The sequence below is a fragment of the Lynx rufus genome, unplaced genomic scaffold (assembly GCF_022079265.1).
Source record: "Lynx rufus isolate CCGP_SWC_20201006 ecotype Redwood Valley unplaced genomic scaffold, mLynRuf1.p SCAF_2, whole genome shotgun sequence".
In the NCBI taxonomy this organism is placed as follows: domain Eukaryota; kingdom Metazoa; phylum Chordata; class Mammalia; order Carnivora; family Felidae; genus Lynx; species Lynx rufus.
The window spans coordinates 186,013,578-186,034,047 of record NW_025814834.1 but is presented as its reverse complement, the minus strand read 5'-3'; the positions used below and the strand labels follow the sequence as shown (position 1 = coordinate 186,034,047).

Below are 20,470 nucleotides of genomic sequence, written 5' to 3'. Positions count from 1 at the left end.
TCTAGTTATTACCTTGAAATATCCCCCCAGTACCATTCTGCATCCTGAAGAGAAACAGAACTGTCCTTCATTCCATTTGTAACAGCTGAAGTCATTGGCTTAGGTGGCTTTGGTGGAAGAGCTAGAAGAAAAATGAATATTATTTTGTAGATGTAAATTACTATTTCTTTTCTAATTTCCTCAGTCAGGAACAGCTCATTAACCAATGTACATTAAGATTCAGATAATTATAAATCAAGTGTTATTTTATATTAAATGTTAGCCAAAGAAGGAATCCTTTTAGAACTCTACCAATAACTGCCTAAAATGTGAAATTTTCAAGCTACCTGGGTTTTTTTTTCCTTCTTATAAAGTGCTAACTTTTAATTCTGAACAGATGCCACCCAAAACTTCATCTTCTCTCAAAAGACAGTGTGAAGCCCCTTCACCAACAATTCAGCCCAAAAGCCATTACATGAGACTGGTCATGATGGCCAAGAGTTAGTATCAGAGCCCAAAGCAGGTGAAGAAGGATTATGTCCAAATAAGGGGACAGCAGCACAGCACAGCACAGGATCTCAGAGCCAGAGGAGGGTAAGAAGGAGATCTTCACAGGGACAGCCTGGCACAAGGTGTTAAATAAAGCTAAATGAAATAAGAAGCACAGCAGCACAGGGCCCGGTGGCACAGTGTAGTGGAGACCAAGCCAATGAGGACACAGTCCTCAGAAATGGGCATACCAGTGCAATGAGACAAAGCCAGATAAGGGTGAAAAGAGTTTCTACTTGGGGGAGGGGAGGCTGCGAAGTGTTGGGGGGAATGCAGCAATAGCTGTAAGAGATGAGGTACATACAGAGATATGAACCAAATAAGTAAAACTATTAAAATTAATAAGACCCAGTTTTCTCATAGTTAAAAAGGAAGTTACAAATATGGAAAAGTGAAAAAATAGAACGATCCCTCGAGTTTGAACTGGAATTGCAGCTATTGATAATGAACTCATGAAATTCAATAGAAAGAGAGATGCAAATGTCTGTACATACCGGGAATAAAATTATTCCCAAGCTCTGTCCTGAGAGGTCCTGAGATCAGCCGCACCCCCAATATGCATAACCAGTACCCATATCTTTATTTCTAGTGCCATCCTCTACTTAAAACAATCTGGGCTCTTTGAAGAAAGGCTGATTCCAGGGCTGGGGCAGAGCAAGAACCAAATGAACCTCAAACATCATGTTAAGCCAAAAAGCAAGCAAGTGCTCAAAGAATGAGGGGCCATGACAAAAAATAAAGGAGCCAACTGAAGGGGCTCCCACTACCAAATATGGAGCATAAATATGAATAATGATAGTAAGGAAATATAAGTCATCAAACAAAATAAGAATCCACGTGTCCATGCAGGCAGATATAAAAAATAAATAAATAATTGAAAGATTAATGAGGAGGATTTACAAAATCTCAGAAGGCTTTCCTACAAAATGCTTATCAGTCACAAAAGTAAAAAGACAAGAAGTGGAGAAGTCTGGCAAATACCACCTTAATCAAATAATCAATTAAGTTAATACCACTAGTAATGATAAAATCTTGGGCCCCTAACAGGATGCAATGAGAAGGATAAAACATCACTTCTGTGATATTCCTGCCAAATATGCACAAACTGAATTTAATCGTGAGGAGACATCAGACAAGCCACAATTGAGAGATATTCTACCAAAAAAAAAAAAAAATGGCCTGTAATCTTCAAAAAAGTCAAGGTTGTGAAAATCAAGAAAGATTGATGAACTGTTCCAGATTGAAGAAAACTAGAGAATTGTGACAATTAAATGCAGTTTGTGACTTTGTTACAAAGAATATTACTGGAGGAAGGACAAAACTTGAATGGGAGCTGAGAATAAGATTGGTGTTGTAATACATCAACGTGAATATTCTGATTTTGTATAGGAGAATGTTCTTGGTGGTGGGAAATACAGACAAATATGATCATTGTGGGGTATCATGTCAGCAACTTACTCCCAATGATTCAAGAGAATAAATTATTTGTACTATACTTTTTTTCAATATATGAAATTTATTGTCAAATTGGTTTCCATACAACACCCAGTGCTCATCCCAAAAGGTGCCCTCCTCAATACCCATCACCCATCCTCCCCTCCCTCCCACCCCCCATCAACCCTCAGTTTGTTCTCAGTTTTTAAGAATCTCTTATGCTTTGGCTCTCTCCCACTCTAACCTCTTTTTATACTTCTAACTTTTCTATAAGTTTGAGATGGTTTCTAAATATTTTTTTAATAAAAAAGAGACAATATAGAGGGAAAACGGGGAAAATGTGAATATATTCTTCAAAACAGAAACTGTTAAATATCTCTCAATAAGAATGTCAAAAAATTCAATGGTAGAAGAATAGTCTTTTTAACAAATGGTGCTAGGATAACTGGTTATCCTTATTCAAAAGAACACAGTCAGACCCCTATATCACACCATATGCAAAAATTAACTCAAAATGGATCAAAGATCTAAACATAAGAGCTAAAACTAAAAAACTTTTCAAAGAAAACAGGCTTAAATCTTCATGACTCTGGATTAGGCATTAGTTTCTTAGAAACCAAAAGCACAAATGACTAAAAGAAAAAAAACAGATAGACTGGACTTATCAAAATTAAAATTTTTTGTGCTTCAGATGACATCAAGAAAGTGCAAAGACAACACACAGAACTGCAGGAAATCTTTGTAAATCATGTATCTGATTTTATTTATTTAAAAAAAATTTTAATGTTTATTTATTTTTGACAGAGAGAGAGAGAGAGACGGAGCATGAGTGGGGGGTGGGCAGAGAGAGAGAGGGAGACACAGAATCCAAAGCAAGCTCCAGGCTCTAGGCTGTCAGCACAGGGCTCGACGCAGGGCTCAAACTCATGGACCGCGAGATCATAACCTGAGCTGAAGTCGGACAATTAACGGACTGAGCCACCCAGGTGCCCCATATATCTGATTTTAAAAACTGTATCTAGAACACAGAAAGAACTCTTGCAACTTAACAAAAAGGCAAATGATTAATTAAAAATGGGCACCGGATCTGAATAGACATTTCTCCAAAGACAATATACACATGGCCAGTAGCACATGAAAAAATAAGATCATCAGCCATCAAGGAAATCAAAATCAAAATAATGGAGCACCTAGGTAGCTCAGTTGGTTAAGCGTCCGACTCTTGCTTTCCGCTCAGGTCATGATTTCACGGTTTGTGAGACTGAGCCCTGGGTGGGGCTCTGCGCTAACAGCATGGAACCTGCTTGGGATTCTCGCTCCCTCGTTCTCTGTCCCTCTCCTGCTCTCTCTCTCTCTCTCTCTCTCTCTCATATTCACTCCCTCTCTCTCTCTCAAATAAACTAACTTAAATTCAAAAAAATAAAATAAAAATCACAATAGATATCACTTCACACCCTCTAGGATTTGACTATACAGTTCACCTTTTGACAACAGGGGTTTGAAATGCACAAGTCCTCTTATACACAGATTTTTTGGAAAATTTCTTGGAGATTTCCAACAGCTTGAAAAACTTCACAAACCACCTAAGTCTAGAAACATAACAGCCTAAGAAAACATTAGATATGTCATGAATGCATAAAATACATGTATACACTAGTCTATTTTATCATTTACTACCATAAAATATACACAAATCATAAAAAGTTAAAATTCATCAAAATTTTGTGCCAACACTTACAGATTGTACATGGTGCCATTTGTGGTTGAGAGAAATGTTAAACAAAGGTAAAAATACAGTACTAAATCATAACTGCATAAAATTAACTGTAGTACATGTTGTACTACTGTAATAATTTTGTAGCCATCTCCTGTTGCTATTGCAGTAAGCTCAAGTATTGTAAGTATCCACTTAAAATGCCCTGTGACACTAATCATCTCTGCATGAACAGTTCATTTCTCTCTAGTGAATTACATATCACAGTAAAAAGTAATCTCCCGTGGTTCTTGCATATTTTTTGTGTTTAGTGCAATACCTTAAACCTTGAATAACACCAAAGGACCCATACAAAGTGCCACTAGTGATGTTGGAAGCTCCCAAGAAGCAAAGAAAAGTCATAACATTACAAGAAAAAGTTGAATTGTTTGAGGTCTGCAGTTGCCCACCAGCCTAAAAGACCATTGTTTAAAAAAAAAAAAAAAAAAAGGAAATTTGTGAAGCCGTCACTACCGCTATGCCAGCAGATGCAAAAACCTCACACTTTTTGCAAAATACTTTTTTATCCTGTATTGCAAGTGCAGCTTTTATAGCAGGACAGCTATAAGAAAGGCATACCTATAGACTCTAATATTATTCAAAGAAAAGCCAAGTCTTTATATGACAACTGAAAGCAAAAGGAAGGTGAAGGATCTAAAGCCAGAGAATTTAACCAGCAAAGGATGGTTTGATAATTTTAGAAAGAAGTTTGGCTTTAAAAACATTAAGATAACAGAAGAAGCAGCTTCTGCCAACCAAGAGGCAGCAGACAAGTTCCCAGAACCATTAAGAAAATCATGGAGGAGAAAGGAGGTCTGCCTGAACAGGTTTTTAATGCAGACAAAAGTGCCCTTTTCTTGGGGGGGGGGGGCGGGGAGCCACAAAGACATTCATTAGTAAGAAAGAGAAGTGAGCACCAGGATTTAAGACAGGAAGGGATTAAAAAAAAAGAAAAAAAAGACAAGAAGGGATAGGCTAACTCTATCCTTTGGTGCAAATGCAGTTGGATTTATGATCAAGATCGGGCACCTGGGTGGCTCAGTCGGTTGGGCGTCTGACTTCAGCTCAGGCCATGATCTTGTGGTCTGTGAGTTCAAGCCCCACGTCAGGGTCTGTGCTGACAGCTCAGAGCCTGGAGCCTGCTTCGGATTCTGTGTTTCCCTCTCTCTGGCCCTCCCCACTCACACTCTGCCTCACTCTCTCTCTCAAAAATAAGTAAACATTAAAGAAAAAAAAAAAGATTGTCCTTATCTATATAAAGCTGCTAACCCCAAGCCTTGAAGAGAAAAAATAAATACCAGATACCAGTCTTTTGATTATACAACAAGAAAGCCTAGATAATAAGAACCCTTTTTCTAGACGGTTTCATCAATGCTTGTCCCTGAAGCCAGGTACTTCCTGGCTTTTACCTTGCCAGGCTTATACCTTGCCAGGCTTTTACCTTTTACTGGCTTTTACCTTGCCAGTAAAAGACTGCCTTTTAAAGTTCTTTTGATATTGGACAGCGCCCCTGGCCACCGAGAACCCGACAAATCCAACACCAAAAGTGTTAAAATGGTCTACTTGCCCCCAAACACAACATCACTAATTCAGCCTCTAGATTAGGGGGTCATAAAGACCTTAAAGGCTCGTGATGCACAGTAGTCTTTGGAAAGAATTGTCAATGATATGGAAGAGAACGCTGATAGAACATCATGATAGTCTAGAAGGATTACATCACTAAAGAGGCGCCTGGGTGGCTCAGTTGGTTAAGCGTCCAACTTCGGCTCAGATCATGATCTTGGCAATTTGTGGGTTTGAGCCCCGTGTTGGGGCTCTGTGCTGACAGTTCAGGGAGCATGGAGCCTGCTTCAGATTCTGTGTCTCCCTCTCTCTCTGCCCCTCCCCCGCTCATGCTGTCTGTCTCTCTCTCTCTCAAAAATAAACATTAAAAAAATATTTTAGAAGGATTACATCACTAAAGATGCCATCACTGTTACAGAAAAAGCCATGAAAGCTATCAAGCCCAGAACAATAAATTCCTGCTGGAGAAAATAGTGTCCAGATGTTGTACATGACTTCACAGGATTTACAATAGAGCCAATCAAGGAAATCATGAAAGAGATCGTAGATATGGGGGGGAGGGGGAAGCAGCGAGTGAAGGGTTTCAAGATATGGATCTTAGAGAAAAAATGCTATCACAACGGAGGAATTAACAGAAGACGTGATGGAGATGAGTGCTTCTGAACCAATGTCAGATGATGAAGAAGAAGATGAAGAAGCAGCAGTTCCAGAAAACAAAGTGACATTAGACAATCTGGCAAAAGGGTTCCAAATATCCAAGACTGCTTTTGACTTCATTTAGGATATGGACCCTTGTATGATACAAGCAACGAAACAAAACAAATGGTAGAAGGACTGATACTGTATAGAAATTTTTAGAGAAATGAAAAAGCAAAAATGTCAGATAGAAATTACTACAGGGGCGCCTGGGTGGCTCAGTCAGTTAAGCACCCAACTCTTGACTTCAGCTCAGGTCATGGTCTCATAGTTTGTGAGTTCAAGCCCCGCATCAGGCTCTGTGCTGACAGCATGGAGCCTGTTTGGGAATCTCTCTCTCTCTCCCTCTCTCTCAAACTAAATAAACTTAAAAAAAAAATTACTACATATTTCTGTAAAATTACACCGAGTGTGCCTGCCTCTCCTGCCTCCACTTCTACCTCCTCCTCCACCTCTTTTGCCTCTGCCACCCCAGGGCAGCAAGATCAACTCTCCTTCTTCCTCCTCCTCTTCAGCCTACTCAACATGAAGATAACATGGATGAAAATCTTTATGATGATTCAATTCCACTTAACAGCAAATAATCATCATACTGTACAGTTAATAAACTGTTGTGCATGTGTCTTGATATGAAAACTTAGTAACTGTATAGCAAGAACTATGACATTTTTGTCATCATTGCCAATCATATTTATGTTTCATTATCAATGCATGAATTGTTATATCTGTAAATAAATGAGTTTTTTCACATTATCTTTTCATTTTTGATGTCTAGTGTAAAAGGTATAACATCTTATAGTATTTTTGTATCATATAATATTAATGTAGTTACTGAAAGACAGATGATTTATCTTATGAACAGACAACATAAACTCACACTGTCAATAAATATATTACAGTACTGTAAATGTATTTTCCCTTATGATTTTCTTACTAACATTTTTTCTCTAGCTTATTTTATGGTAAAAATGCAGTATGTAATATACAACATACAAAATATGTGTTAATCTGTTTCTGTCATCAGTAAGGCTTCTGGTCAACAGTAGGCTATCAGTAGTTAAGTTTTTGGGGAGTCAAAAGTTATACACAGATTTTTAACTGCACAGGGGATTTGCACCTCTAACTCCCATATTATTCAAGGATAAACTATAATCAAAAAGACAGACAAGTGTTGGTAAGAATGTGACGAAACTGGAACTCTCATACACTGCTAATAGAAACATAAAATGATGTAACTGTTTTGAAAACAATCTATCAGCTCCTCAAAAGGTTAAACCTAGAGGGGTGCCTAGCTGGCTCAGTCAGTGGAGCATGCAACTCTTGATCTTGGGGTTTTGAGTTCAAGCCCAACGTTGGGTGTGGAGATTACTTAAAAACAAAAAAATAAATAAATATTTTAAAAAGGTTAAACCTAGTAGGGACGCCTAAGTGGCTCAGTCGGTTAAGCATCTGACTTCGGCTCAGGTCATGATCTCACAGTCTGCAAGTTGGAGCCCCGCATCAGGCTCTGTGCTGACAGCTCAGAGCCTGGAGCCTGCTTCAGATTCTGTGTCTCCCTCTCTCTCTGCCCCTCCCCCACTCATACACTGTATCTCTCTCTCAAAAAAAAAATAAACATAGGGGCGCCTGGGTGGCGCAGTCGGTTAAGCGTCCGACTTCAGCCAGGTCACGATCTCGCGGTCCGTGAGTTCGAGCCCCGCGTCAGGCTCTGGGCTGATGGCTCAGAGCCTGGAGCCTGTTTCCGATTCTGTGTCTCCCTCTCTCTCTGCTCCTCCCCCGTTCATGCTCTGTCTCTCTCTGTCCCAAAAATAAATAAACGTTGAAAAAAAAAAATTTAAAAAAAAAAAAAATAAAAAAAAAAAATAAAAAAAAAAAATAAAAAAAAAATAAATAAACATTAAAAAATAAATAATTTTTTTAAAAAAGGTTAAACCTAGAGTCACCATATTACCCAGCAACTTCAATCGTAGCTATATACTTAAGAAAAATAAAATCTACATCCGCACAAAAACTTGTGTATCAGTGTTTATAACAGCATTGTTTATAATAGCCAAAAAGTGGAAACAACCCAATATCCATCAACGGATGGATAGGGGTGCCTGGGTGGCTCAGTTAAGCATTCAACTCTTGATCCCAGCTCAGGTCATGATCTCATGGGTTCGTGATCTCGAGCCCCACACTGGGCTCTGTGCTGACAGTGTGGAGCCTGCCTGGGATTCTCTCTCCTCCTCTCTCCGCATCTACCGCATTTGTGCTCTCTCTCTCTCTCTCTCTCTCTCTCTCTCTCTCTCTCTCAAAATAAATAAATAAGCTTAAAAGAAAGATGAATGGATAAATAAGATGTATATATCCAGGCAGTGGAATATTATTTGGCAGTAAAAAGGAATGAAATATTCCATAAAATGTATGAACCATGAAAACATTTAGGCTACCTGAAAGAAGCCAGTCACAAAAGACCACAAATTAGAGGATTTCACTGTCTAGAACAGGCAAACTTACAGAGAAAATAAATTAATGGTTGCCTAGGGTGGTATTAAAGGGGAAAGGGGAAGGAGAGCCAATGTGTGCAGAGTGGGGCAATGAAAATGTTCCAAAATTGCTTGTGGTGATGGTTGCAGAACTCTGTGAATGTACTAAAACCTATGGCATTATACACTCTAAGTGGGTGAATTGTATGCTGTGTGAACTTTATCTCAATAAAGCTGTTCTTTTAAAAAAACTATCAGGCTTCTGAAATTGTTAGATGAAGGAAGAACTTGCTATAATCCATACTTTTTTCTAAATGCTACTTATTTATGCCTATCTTGTTTGGAAAGGATTTGATGCGGCTTACAAAAAATAGCTACAATTGGAACTATAATTTGCAAAATTTAAAATTCTTCTACTTCTCCACTTATAAGAATTAACAGTTAAAACTTGTGCTATACAAAGTATTGTGCTATAGCTATGAAAGGTACAAAGACAAGGTGTTCCCAGCACTCAAATGAACCAACCTAGAGGGAATAACACATAGAAACACCTAACACGTAACACTCGGCAGAGTGAAGTAAATACTATAATAAAGGTAAAAGCAAAGTGTAATGGAAACCCAGCAAAAGGAGCATTTGATTCCCTCCTGGGGAAACTTCAGTTCAAACACTAAGCTTCTCAAACCTAGAACTTCCTGAACTAAGAGCCGTGACCAGCAGGGCCCAAAAAGAACCAATATGCCTCCTTGAGTCAGCAGTGGGTTACATTCTAATCACCAAAAGGAATCACAAAGACTTGGTACTATCTATATCCCTTCTCTGGAAGAGCTCTATGCTAAACTGAGTTGACCAAGCTGCATGGGGAAGATGCTATTTATGGATAATAATAGTTCACTGGTAGCTCTACCACCAACAAACATATAATGACCATTTCATCTATTACAGAGGGCTGCCCAGAGCCTCCTTGTATCTTACTTTTCTTATCTACAGAAATAAGAATGAAATGACTACAAAGCTGTTTCTACATAAAGTTCCTAAAACAACACAACCATAATGAACTATAAGATCGGAAATGAATGCAATACTGGCCTATTTATATATTCTTATCTATCATTATATACATAAAATATTCAATACCTCCTATGTTCTATAAGTGGGGAATTATAGCAATAAACTAGAGAGACACAGTCCCTATACTTACGGACTTTATAGTCCAAAAGGATAAATTTCAAGATAATTCTTTATTCCTAAAATCTGAGTATGTTCAAATTTATCCCAATTAGAGTCTTCAAACTAAATGTCTTGCCTTCTCTGGTATTTGACCCCCATCATCATGTAAATTATAGAATTTACTAAACACAAGCAAAACAAAAAAATTATCTTAACCTTGTAATTATATGGAGACAAGGAGATTTATATCTGTATGTTGCTTCCAAATTATGATATTATAAATAAGGCTTAAAAAATTTCAAACCACTGAACACTTTAAGTAGGTCAAGTGGAACATATGGAGAGAAAAGCTAATTAGGGTACATTAATGATCTTTTAACCACTTGATAAGGTAGTTCTTGCACTGGTGAGCACTGCAGTGCTAGGTGATGTTAAATACACCTGAACAAATATCTTCCTAAATAAGTATTCATAAAATGCTTAGGAGTTTTATTTCTGTTTAGTAGATGATAAAAAGGACTTTTGTTTCCACTTTCATAAATTATGAGTTTTAAATTTCAGCAACACACAAAGATTTTTAAATTCAATTTTAATATGTAGATATACGAGCAAACATCTACACACAAATGTACATGTTTGCTTTGGGGTGTGTGTGTGTGTGTGTGTGTGTGTGTATACATACATAAAGACATCTGGAAAAATACAGAAACTTAATAGTGTATATAACAGGGATGGAGAAGCAGCACAGGAGAGTATGTATGTATGTTTTCTTTAGGTATATTTTAATAAAAACAAAAATGATGGTTATGAGTAACTTTTTATTTTAATTCATTGTGTTTTCTGACTTTTTTTCAGGTTTTCATTTAAATTCTAGTTAACCTAGGGGCGCCTGGGTGGCTCATTCGGCTAAGCATCCGACTTCAGCTGAGGTCATGATCTCGTGGTCCATGGGTTCAAGCCCCGCGTGGGGCTCTGTGCTGACAGCTCAGAGCCTGGAGCCTGCTTTGGATGATGTGTCTCCCTCTCTCTCTGCCCCTCCCCCACTTACACTCTGTCTCTCAAAAATGAATAAATGTTAAAAAAAAAATTTAAATTCTAGTTAACCTATATGATAAAATTGGTTTCGGGTATAGAATCTAGCATTTCATCACTTACATGTAACACCCAGTGCTCATCACAACAAGTGCACTCCTTAATACCCATCACCCATTTAGTCCACCCCACCCACCCACTTCCTTCCATCAACCTTCAGTTTGTTCTCTATAGTTAAGAGTCTATTTTCCGACTTTTTAAAAGAAGTTTCAAAAATTCACTTTGGTATTTTTTAATTAAAGAAAGCATTCAGGATCTACAGCACTATAAAAAGATTATTTCTTTAGTCGTGGTCTATAATTAGTATTTTATAAATGCTATTTATAAATGAACAGTAAAGTATCAAAGTTAAAAGTGCTAAAGTTGATAACTGTAGCATACTGTGGAATGTAAAGGAACATTCCTATTCTTAGGAAATCTATATTAAAGCATTCAGGGGTTAAGGGTCAGGATGAATGTAACTTATTCTCAAGCAGTTCAGAAAAAAGCAGTAGGATTTTATATAATAAACAGAGAACACGAATGATAAAGTAAATGGAATAAAATGTTAGCAAGTAAACCTGAGTAAAGAACATATAGGTATTCTTTAATATTCTTATTTTTGCAACTTTTCTGTAAGTTTTAAATTGTTTCCAAATAAAATACTTAATTAAAAAAAAAAAAAAAGAATCAGAGTTAGGTACTTATTAAAACCAGGAAGGAATGGCAGATCTCAGCCCTAATAGTCTATGCTGGGATTTGACTTTACAAAGGATGGTTTCAAACAAAAAATGGTAGATAAAAGGCTAAAACAACATTCGAATGTATGTCTCCAGTCTGTGCTGGGGGGAGAAGGGGCACATCTAATTATATAAGCATTTAGGCCTTTCAACCTTTTCATTCCAAATACTACAAAACTCAGAGCCAGTTATATTTCCCTCATCGCAGGGTGAAGTTTTTTGTTGTTGTTTTTGTTTTTTACATTTATTTGATAGACAGAGAGAGAGTGAGAGCACAATCAGGGTAAGGGGAGAAAGACAGAGACAGAATCCCAAGCAGGCTCTGCACTGTCAATACAAAGCTCAATGCAAGGCTCGAACTCATGAACTGTGAGATCATGACCTGAGCTGAAATCAAGAGCTGGATGCTTCACCAACTGAGCCACCCAGGCTCCTCTCAGGGTAAAGTTTTAACTAACATTCTGTCTGAAACTCTGACCAAAGACTTTCTTAACTCTGTAACCCAAAATTACAGCACAGTGCCTGATACACACAATAAATGTGTTCATTCAACAGTGACTGACCTACTTATTCTAGGCCTTTGTTTCCTCCATCCATAAAATAGGGCCAAAGTAGTACCTACATCCTATGAGGGTTAAATGAGTCAATACATGTAAACTTAAAACAGTGTACAACACACAGCAACCAAGAAATATTAGCTGTTAGATATAGGTGCTAGGCTAGATGCCAAAGATAGTAACAAAACAAACAGTCCAGTGGGCAATTCAAGTAAGTAAAACATATAATTATTGGGCCAAGATTAAACACAGTGAAAGTATTTTTAAAGTATGATTTACATCTTAATTTTTAAAAAAGACACAGAAAGAAACGGATGCCATGGAACACAAAGTAAGGGCACTGAATCTAGAGAGTCAAGGAAGACAATCTAGTGTCCCAGACTAAAGGAACAGTGTTTATATGAAAGAAAGAAAGAAAGAAAGAAAGAAAGAAAGAAAGAAAGAAAGAAAGAAAGAAAGAAAGAAAGAAAAGAAAAGAAAAGAAAGATCCAAGAGACAATTTAGACAAATGCCTGAAACATGAAGAGAAGAAGGTAGGGAACAGTGGAAGTTCCTTTTAGCTACTTGTCATCTCCTATGTTCTCACCCCAATATAGCTGCCTCCCCACTAACTAAACCATCTTCTCATTCCTCATCATTCCATTATATCCTCTGGAGCTTCTTCCCTGAACATTCTCCCTACATTGTAAGTAAACTATTTTATAATTTCAGTATGTTCCCAGAATGTGTTTTTTCCCTAATTCCTAGCCTTCTCTGAAATCTGGCTCTCCCTAAAGAACACTACTAATCTTGAAGCCCTTGTTCTTGGAAGGTTGCTCATTTTCCCACACCTCATGTACTCTGGGCTTCTTTCTTCCTTAGCTCTCAATTTTCTTCCTTCATCCACACCTTAAAACTGGTATTTCCTTGATCCATGGTTCATACTCTCATCTACTCCCATAGCTTCAAATAATACCTATACTCTGACCCCAAAACAGTATTTATAACTACAAGGTCCTTCCTAAATTTCTGACTATGCAACAGAAGACAGTGCTTCTCACACTTCATTAAATTATAAATCACCTAGGGATCTCGTAAAAATGTAAAATATGGTTTTCTAGGTATGGATTGGTGCCTGGAATTCTGCAATTCTAACATGCTTCCAGGTGATACCAATGCTGCTGGTCCAAACTGTAGCAAGAAGCTTACAGATGTCTCTTGGAAAGCTTCTATGGGGTAAGGAAAAAAAAATTAGGCAAGTAGATTATAGCAGGTAATATACAGTTGATTAAATACATGTGATTCTTCACTACATCTAAAATCATCCAAATTGTCAATAAAAAATATATATATTTATTTAAATTCCAGTTAGTTAACATACAGTGTAATATTAGTGTCAGGTGTACAATATAGTTATTCAACACTTCCATACATAACCCAGCGCTCATTACAAGTGCAATCCTTGGGGTGCCTGGGTGGCTTAGTCGGTTAAGCGTCCGACTTCGGCTCAGGTCATGATTTCGCGGTCCGTGAGTTCGAGCCCCGCGTTGGGCTCTGTGCTGACAGCTCAGAGCCTGGAGCCTGTTTCAGATTCTGTGTCTCCCTCTCTCTGACCCTCCCCCGTTCATGCTCTGTCTCTGTCTCAAAAATAAATAAACATTAAAAAAAAAAAAAACCACCAAGTGCAATCCTTAATCCCCATCACCTAATTCACCCATCTCCCTGCCCATTTTCCCCTCTGGTAACCATCAGTACGTTCTCTGTAGTTAAGAGTCTGTTTCTTGGTCTGCTCCTCTCCCTTTTTTTAATGGTATAAACACACAATAGCAAAGAGATCAGGAGAGGAAACAACAGCAAATGACACAGCAACAAAAAGTTAATATACAAAAGCAAAAAGATAAATTTGACCTGGTAGAGTGCAAAAACTGAAACTTAAGCCTGAATAAAGTCCAATAAAAAAACAATCTGAGTCACATCACTGTACTCTGGGAAGGCCAGAAATTGAAGTCACGATGCATCTCCTGAAGGCAGGAATGAGGGATGGGGCCATAACCAGAAGGACTGGCTGACAGTCTACAGAAAGAGCAGTTAGATCCTTAGTTCTCCACCCCAACCCCCAAGCAACTGGGCAACCACCCCTGCCCCACCCCACACAAAGGTTGCCTGTCAACTCAGGGAACACCAAGCACAGCTGAGACTAGGGGTAAGTCCTTTATTGAAAACAGAATTATCCCCCTTTCCCACCTCAGTTTTCTGAACACTGAACTACCAGCCTTCTATTTCCAGGGAGAAGTCACAGAGATTTTCTCTGGAGAAACTGACAAGGACCCCATAAAAGATCTAAAAATATGGATATTTGGGTTACCAATGAAAAAGATATTCATCTTATCAACTTTCACTAAAGGTCTCCAATTAACACAACCTGGCCATTGACATGGAACTTCCAATCAGTTTTTTAGTATGTCACTTTTAAATAAGAAAACACTTTATAAAGGAAGGAAATTGACACATCCTACAACATGGATGAACGTTGAAGCCACATCTTCATGAAGACATGAACAACTTAGAGAAATAAGCCAGTCACAAAAGGACAAATATTGTGTTATTTCTCTTATCTGAGGTAGCCAGAGTAGTCAAATTCACACAGAACGAATGGTGGCTGCCAGAGGCTGGGGGGAAGGTGAATTGGAAGTTAGTGTTTAATAAGTACAGAATTCCAGGGGCATTCACTTTTGGGTATTCCCTCTCTGTAAAGAGAGTGTTCCTACTATTCTTTCTTTCTAATCTTACACTCTAATAAAATTTTGCCTGCTGCTCAAGAAAAAATAGACTCTTTCTATGAAGCCAGCATTACCTTGATTCCAAAACCAGACAGAGACCCCACTAAAAGGAGAACTATAGACCAATTTCCCTGATAAACATGAATGCAAAAATCCTTGACAAGATATTAGCCAACCGGCTCCAACAATAACATTAAAAAAATTATTCACCACGACCAAGTGGGATTTATACCTGGGATGCAGGGCTGGTTTACTATCCACAAAACAATTAACGTGATTCATCACATCAATAAAAGAAAGGACAAGAGCCATATGATCCTCTCAATATATGCAGAGAAAGCATATACAGCATCCTTTCTTGATAAAAATCCTCAAGAAAGTAGGGACAGAAGGAGCATACCTTTAGATCACAAAAGCCATATATAACGACCCAACACTAATATCTTCCTCAATGGGGAAAAACTGACAGCGTTCCCCCTAAGGTCAGGAACAAGACAGGGATGTCCACTCTCGCCACTATTATTCAACATAGTATTGGAAGTCTTAGCCTCTGCAATCAGACAACACAAAGAAATAAAAGGCATCCAAAAGGCCAGGAGGAGGACAAACTTTCACTCTTTACAGATGACATGATACTCTATATGGAAAACCCAAAAGATCCCACCAAAAAACTGCTAGAATTGATTCATGAATTCAGCAAAGTTGCAGGATATAAAATCAACACACAGAAATCAGTTGCATTCCTATACACCAACAATGAAGCGACAGAAAGAGAAATCAGGGAATCGATCCCATTTACAGATGCACCAAAAAACCATAAAATACCTAGGAATAAACCTAACCAAAGAGGTGAAAAATCTATACACTGAAAACTATAGAAAGCTTATGAAAGAAATTGAAGAAGACACAAAAAAATGGAAAAAGATTCCATGCTCCTAGATAGGAAGAACAAATACTGTTAAAATGTCAATACTACCCTAAGCAATCTACATATTCAATGCAATCCCTATCAAAGTAACACCAGCATTCTTCACAGAGCTAGAACAAATAATCCTAAAATTTGTGTGGAGCCAGAAAAGACCCTGAATAACCAAAGTAATTTTGAAGAAGAAGACCAAAGCAGGAGGCATCACAATCCCAGACTTTAAGCTATACTACAAAGCTGTAACCATCAAAACAGTATGGTACTGGCACAAGAACAGACACTCAGATCAATGGAACAGAATAGAGAACCCAGAAATGGACTCATAAACGTATGGCCAACTAATCTTTGACAAAGCAGGAAAGAACATCCAATGGAAAAAGACAGTCTCTTCAACAAATGGTGCTGGGAAAACTGGACAGCAACATGCAGAAGAATGAACCTGGACCACTTTCTTACACCATATACAAAAATAAACTCAAAATGGATGAAAGACCTAAAGGTAAGACAGGAAGCCATCAAAATCCTCGAGGAGAAAGCAGGCAAAAACCTCTTTGATCTTGGCCGCAGCAACTTCTTACTCAACACGTCTCTGGAGGCAAGGGAAACAAAAGCAAAAATGAACTACTGGGACCTCATCAAAATAAAAAGCTTCTGCACAGTGAAGGAAACAATCAGCAAAACTAAAAGGCAACCAACAGAATGGGAGAAGATATTTGCAAATGACATACCAGATAAAGGGTTAGTATCCAAAATCTATAAAGAACTTGTCAAACTCAACACCCAAAAAACAAATAATCCAGTGAAGAAATGGGTAAAAGACATGAATAGACATTTCTCCAAAGAAGACATCCAGATGGCCAACCGACACATGAAAAAATGCTCAACATCGCTCATCGTCAGGGAGATACAAATCAAAACCACCATGAGATACCACCTTACACCTGTCAGAATGGCTAACATTAACAACTCAGGCAACAACAGATGTTGGTGAGGATGCGGAGAAAGAGGATCTCTTTTGCATTTTGTTGGTGGCAATGGAAGCTGGTACAGCCACTCTGGAAAACAGTATGGAGGTTCCTCAAAAAACTGAAAATAGAACCGCCCTATGACCCAGCAATTGCACTACTAGGCATTTATCCACGGGATACAAGTCAGCTGTTTGGAAGGGACACATGCACCCCCATGTTTATAGCAGCACTGTCAACAATAGCCAAAGTATGGAAAGAGCCTAAATGTCCATCGATGGATGAATGGATAAAGAAGATGTGGTATATATATATACAACAGAGTATTGCCAAGTAGGCAATCAAAAAGAATAAAATCTTGCCATTTGCAACTACATGGATGGAACTGGAGGGTATTATGCTAAGTGAAATTAGTCAGAGAAAGACAAAAACCATATGACTTCACTCATGAGGACTTCAAGAGACAAAACATGAACCTAAGAGAAGGGAAACAAAAATAATATAAAAACAGGGAGGGGAACAAAACAGAAGAGACTCATAAATATGGAGAACAAACTGAGGGCTACTGGAGGGGTTGTGGGAGGGGGGACAGGCTAAATGGGTAAGGGGCACTAAGGAATCTACTCCTGATATCATTGTTGCACTATATGCTAACTAATTTGGATATAAATTTAAAAAATTAAAAATTAAATTTAAAAAAAGAAAAAATAGGTACAGAATTCCAGCTACATAAAATGAAGAAGTTCTAGAGATGAAGGAGTTATGGTTGCATAACAACGTGAATGTACTTAATGCCAAAGAACTGTACACTTAAAAATTATTAAAATGACAAAATTTTGTTATGTATGCTTACCACAATTTAAAAAAAAACCCACAAGACATTTAAAGAAAGCTATCAAAATTAAAGACCAAAACAAAACAAAGGAAGTGAAGAAGTTAGGAGATACACAAAAAAGTGTAACATCTTCAGAAATATAAAAGGAAATACTGCATCTATGAAACACAAGATCTACAATAAACATTAAAGAACAACAGCCCTGGGGCGCTTGGGTGGCTCAGTCGGTTAAGTATCCAACTTCCATTCAGGTCATGATCTCACGGTTTGTCAGGCCCTGTGCTGACAGCTCGGAGCCTGGAGCCTGCTTCAGATTGCGTCTCCCTCTCTCTGCCCCTCCCCCGGTAATGCTCTGTCTCTCAAATAAAAACACTAAAGAAAAAAATTAAAAAAAAAAAGAACAACAGCCCTTATATATATTAAAAGAATGACAGAGGCTTTTAAAAAAACCTCAGTTGACAAGCTGGCAGATAACATTGAGGAAATCTCCCAAGAAGTGCAACAAAAAGAGAAAGTAATGAAAAGTAGATGGGGCACCTGGGTGACTCAGTCCATTGAGAGTCCAACTTATTTTTATTAATATGTTATTTTTTCTTTTTTTAAGGTTTATCTATTTATTTGGAGAGAGACACAGCATGAGCAGGAAAGGAGAGAGAAAGGAAGAGAGAGAATCCCAAGAGAGATCTGCACCATCAGTGCAGAGCCTAACGCAGGGTCAAACTCACAGACTGTGAGATCACGACCTGAGCCGAAAACCAAGAGTCAGACACTTAATTTAGTCACCCAGGTGCCCTGAACGTCCATCTCTTGATTTTGGCCCAGGTTATGATATCAGGGTGGTGAGATGGAGCCCCGCATCAGGCTCTGCGCTGAGCATGGAACCCTCTTGGAATTCTCTCTTCCTCTCTCTGCCCCTCTCCTGCTTGTGCTCTCTCAAAATAAATAAATATTAGGGGCACTTGGGTGGCTCAAAGTCTGAGTTCAGCTTAGGCCATGATCTCATGGTTTGTGAGTTCAAGCCCTGCATCAGGCTCTGTGTTGACAGCTCTGGAGCCTGCTTCAGATTCTGTGTCTCCCTCTCTCTCTGCCCCTCCCCTGCTTGTGCTCTTTTTCTCTCTCAAAAAATAAAGATTTAATAAATAAATATTAAAAAAAAAAAGAATTAGAGGATAAACCCAGAAGACCCAACATTGAACTAACAGAAGTTCCAGAAAGCAGAAATTTTTAAAATAAATATAAGAAAAAAATGTTCAGAAATTAAGAACATACATATCCAGAATGAAAGCCCACGGCACGTGGATCTCAGGTCAGGTCATAAACTTATAGTTCATGAGTTTGAGCCCTGCATTGGGCTCTGCACTGACAGAGCAGCGACTGCCTCTGTCTTTCCCTCTCTCTACCCCTCCCCCACTCTCTCTCTCTCAAAATATATAAACTTTAAAACCCACAAATGTTTAAAAATTATGGCAATTTGGGGTGCCTGGGTGGCTCAATGGCTAAGTGTCCAACTCTTGGTTTTGGCTCCGGTCATGATCTTGCAGTTTGTGAGTTCGAACTCCACATCAGGCTCTGCACTGACAGTGTGGAGCCTGCTTGGGATTCTCTCTCTCCCTCTCTGCCCCTCCCATGCTCTCTCTCTCCCTCAAAATAAACTTAAAAAAAAAAAAAAGCAGAAAAAGAGTTTACAGTTGCAAATTTAAAAATAAATAAATAAAAATTATGGCAATTATTAATTCTAAAAAATTATGTAAGAAGAACATGTAATCATAATATACTAATGGCCTGTCTGTAAGCACTGGTTACATGATCATAACACGTAAATACTAAAGACAATTTATGGGGCTCCTGGCTATCTCAGTCAGTACAGCATGAAAATCTTAATTTCAAGGTTTAAGCCCGAGCCCCACGTTGGGTGTAGAAATTACTTAAAAATAAAATCTGGGGCACCTGGGTGGCCCAGACGGTTAAGTGTCTGACTTCAGCTCAGGTCATGATCTCATGGCTCATGAATTCGAGCCCTGCGTCAGGCTCTGTGCTGACAGCTAAGAGCCTGGAGCCTGCTTCATATTCTGTGTCTCCCTCTCTCTGCCCCTCGCCTGCTCACACTCTCTCTCTCTCTCCAAAGTAAATAAACATTAAAATATTAATTAAAAAAAAAATCTCAGGGGTGCCTGGGTAGCTCAGTCAGTTAGTGTCTGACTTCAGCTCACGTCATGATCTCAGTTTGGGAGTTCAAGCCCCATGGTGGGCTCTGTGCTGACAGCTCAGGGCTGACAGTGTAGAGCCTGCTTGGGCTTCTCTCTCTCTCCCTCTTCTCTCTGCCACTCCCTGCCCTCCCTGCTCACTCTTTCTCAAAATAAATAAATAAACTTAAAAATAATTTTTAGGGGGGATCCTAGGTGGCTCAGTTGGTTAAACATCAGACTTTGGCTCAGGTCATGAAGTTGCGGTTCACAAGTTCCAGACTCATGTCAGGCTCTGTGCTGACAACCTGGAGGCTGGAGCTTGCTTTGGATTCTATGTCTCCCTCTCTCTCTGACCCTCCCCCCGCTCACTCTCTCTCTCTCTTTCTCAAAAATAAACACACAAAAATAAATAAAAATTAAAAAATAAAATAAAATCTTAGGGCCCCCTGGGTGGCTCAGTCAGTTGAGTGTCCAAGTCTGGATCTTAGCTAAGGTCTTGATCCCAGGGTTGTGTGTACAGGCATGACACCTACTTAAAAAATATAATAAAATAAAATCTTAAAAAGATAAATTAAGGGGCGCCTGGGTGGCTCAGTCGGTTAAGCGTCCGACTTCAGCTCAGGTCACGATCTTGCGGTCCGTGAGTTCGAGCCCCGCGTCGGGCTCTGGGCTGATGGCTCAGAGCCTGGAGCCTGCTTCTGATTCTGTGTCTCCCTCTCTCTCTGCCCCTTCCCCGTTCATGCTCTGTCTCTCTCTGTCTCAAAAATAAATAAACGTTAAAAAAAATTAAAAAAAAAAAGATAAATTAGAAAATAAAGAT

General features: G+C 38.7%; 1 protein-coding gene across 1 annotated transcript in view; it reads right to left on the bottom strand.

The window, feature by feature from the left end:
• PIK3R3 (phosphoinositide-3-kinase regulatory subunit 3) overlaps positions 1 to 20,470 on the bottom strand; it is a 144,982-nt gene that overhangs the window by 47,931 nt on the left and 76,581 nt on the right. The window contains exon 2 of the mRNA XM_047082577.1: positions 13 to 121. Coding sequence (XP_046938533.1) covers positions 13 to 121 — 109 coding nt within the window. The remainder of the gene's footprint in view (positions 1 to 12; positions 122 to 20,470) is intronic.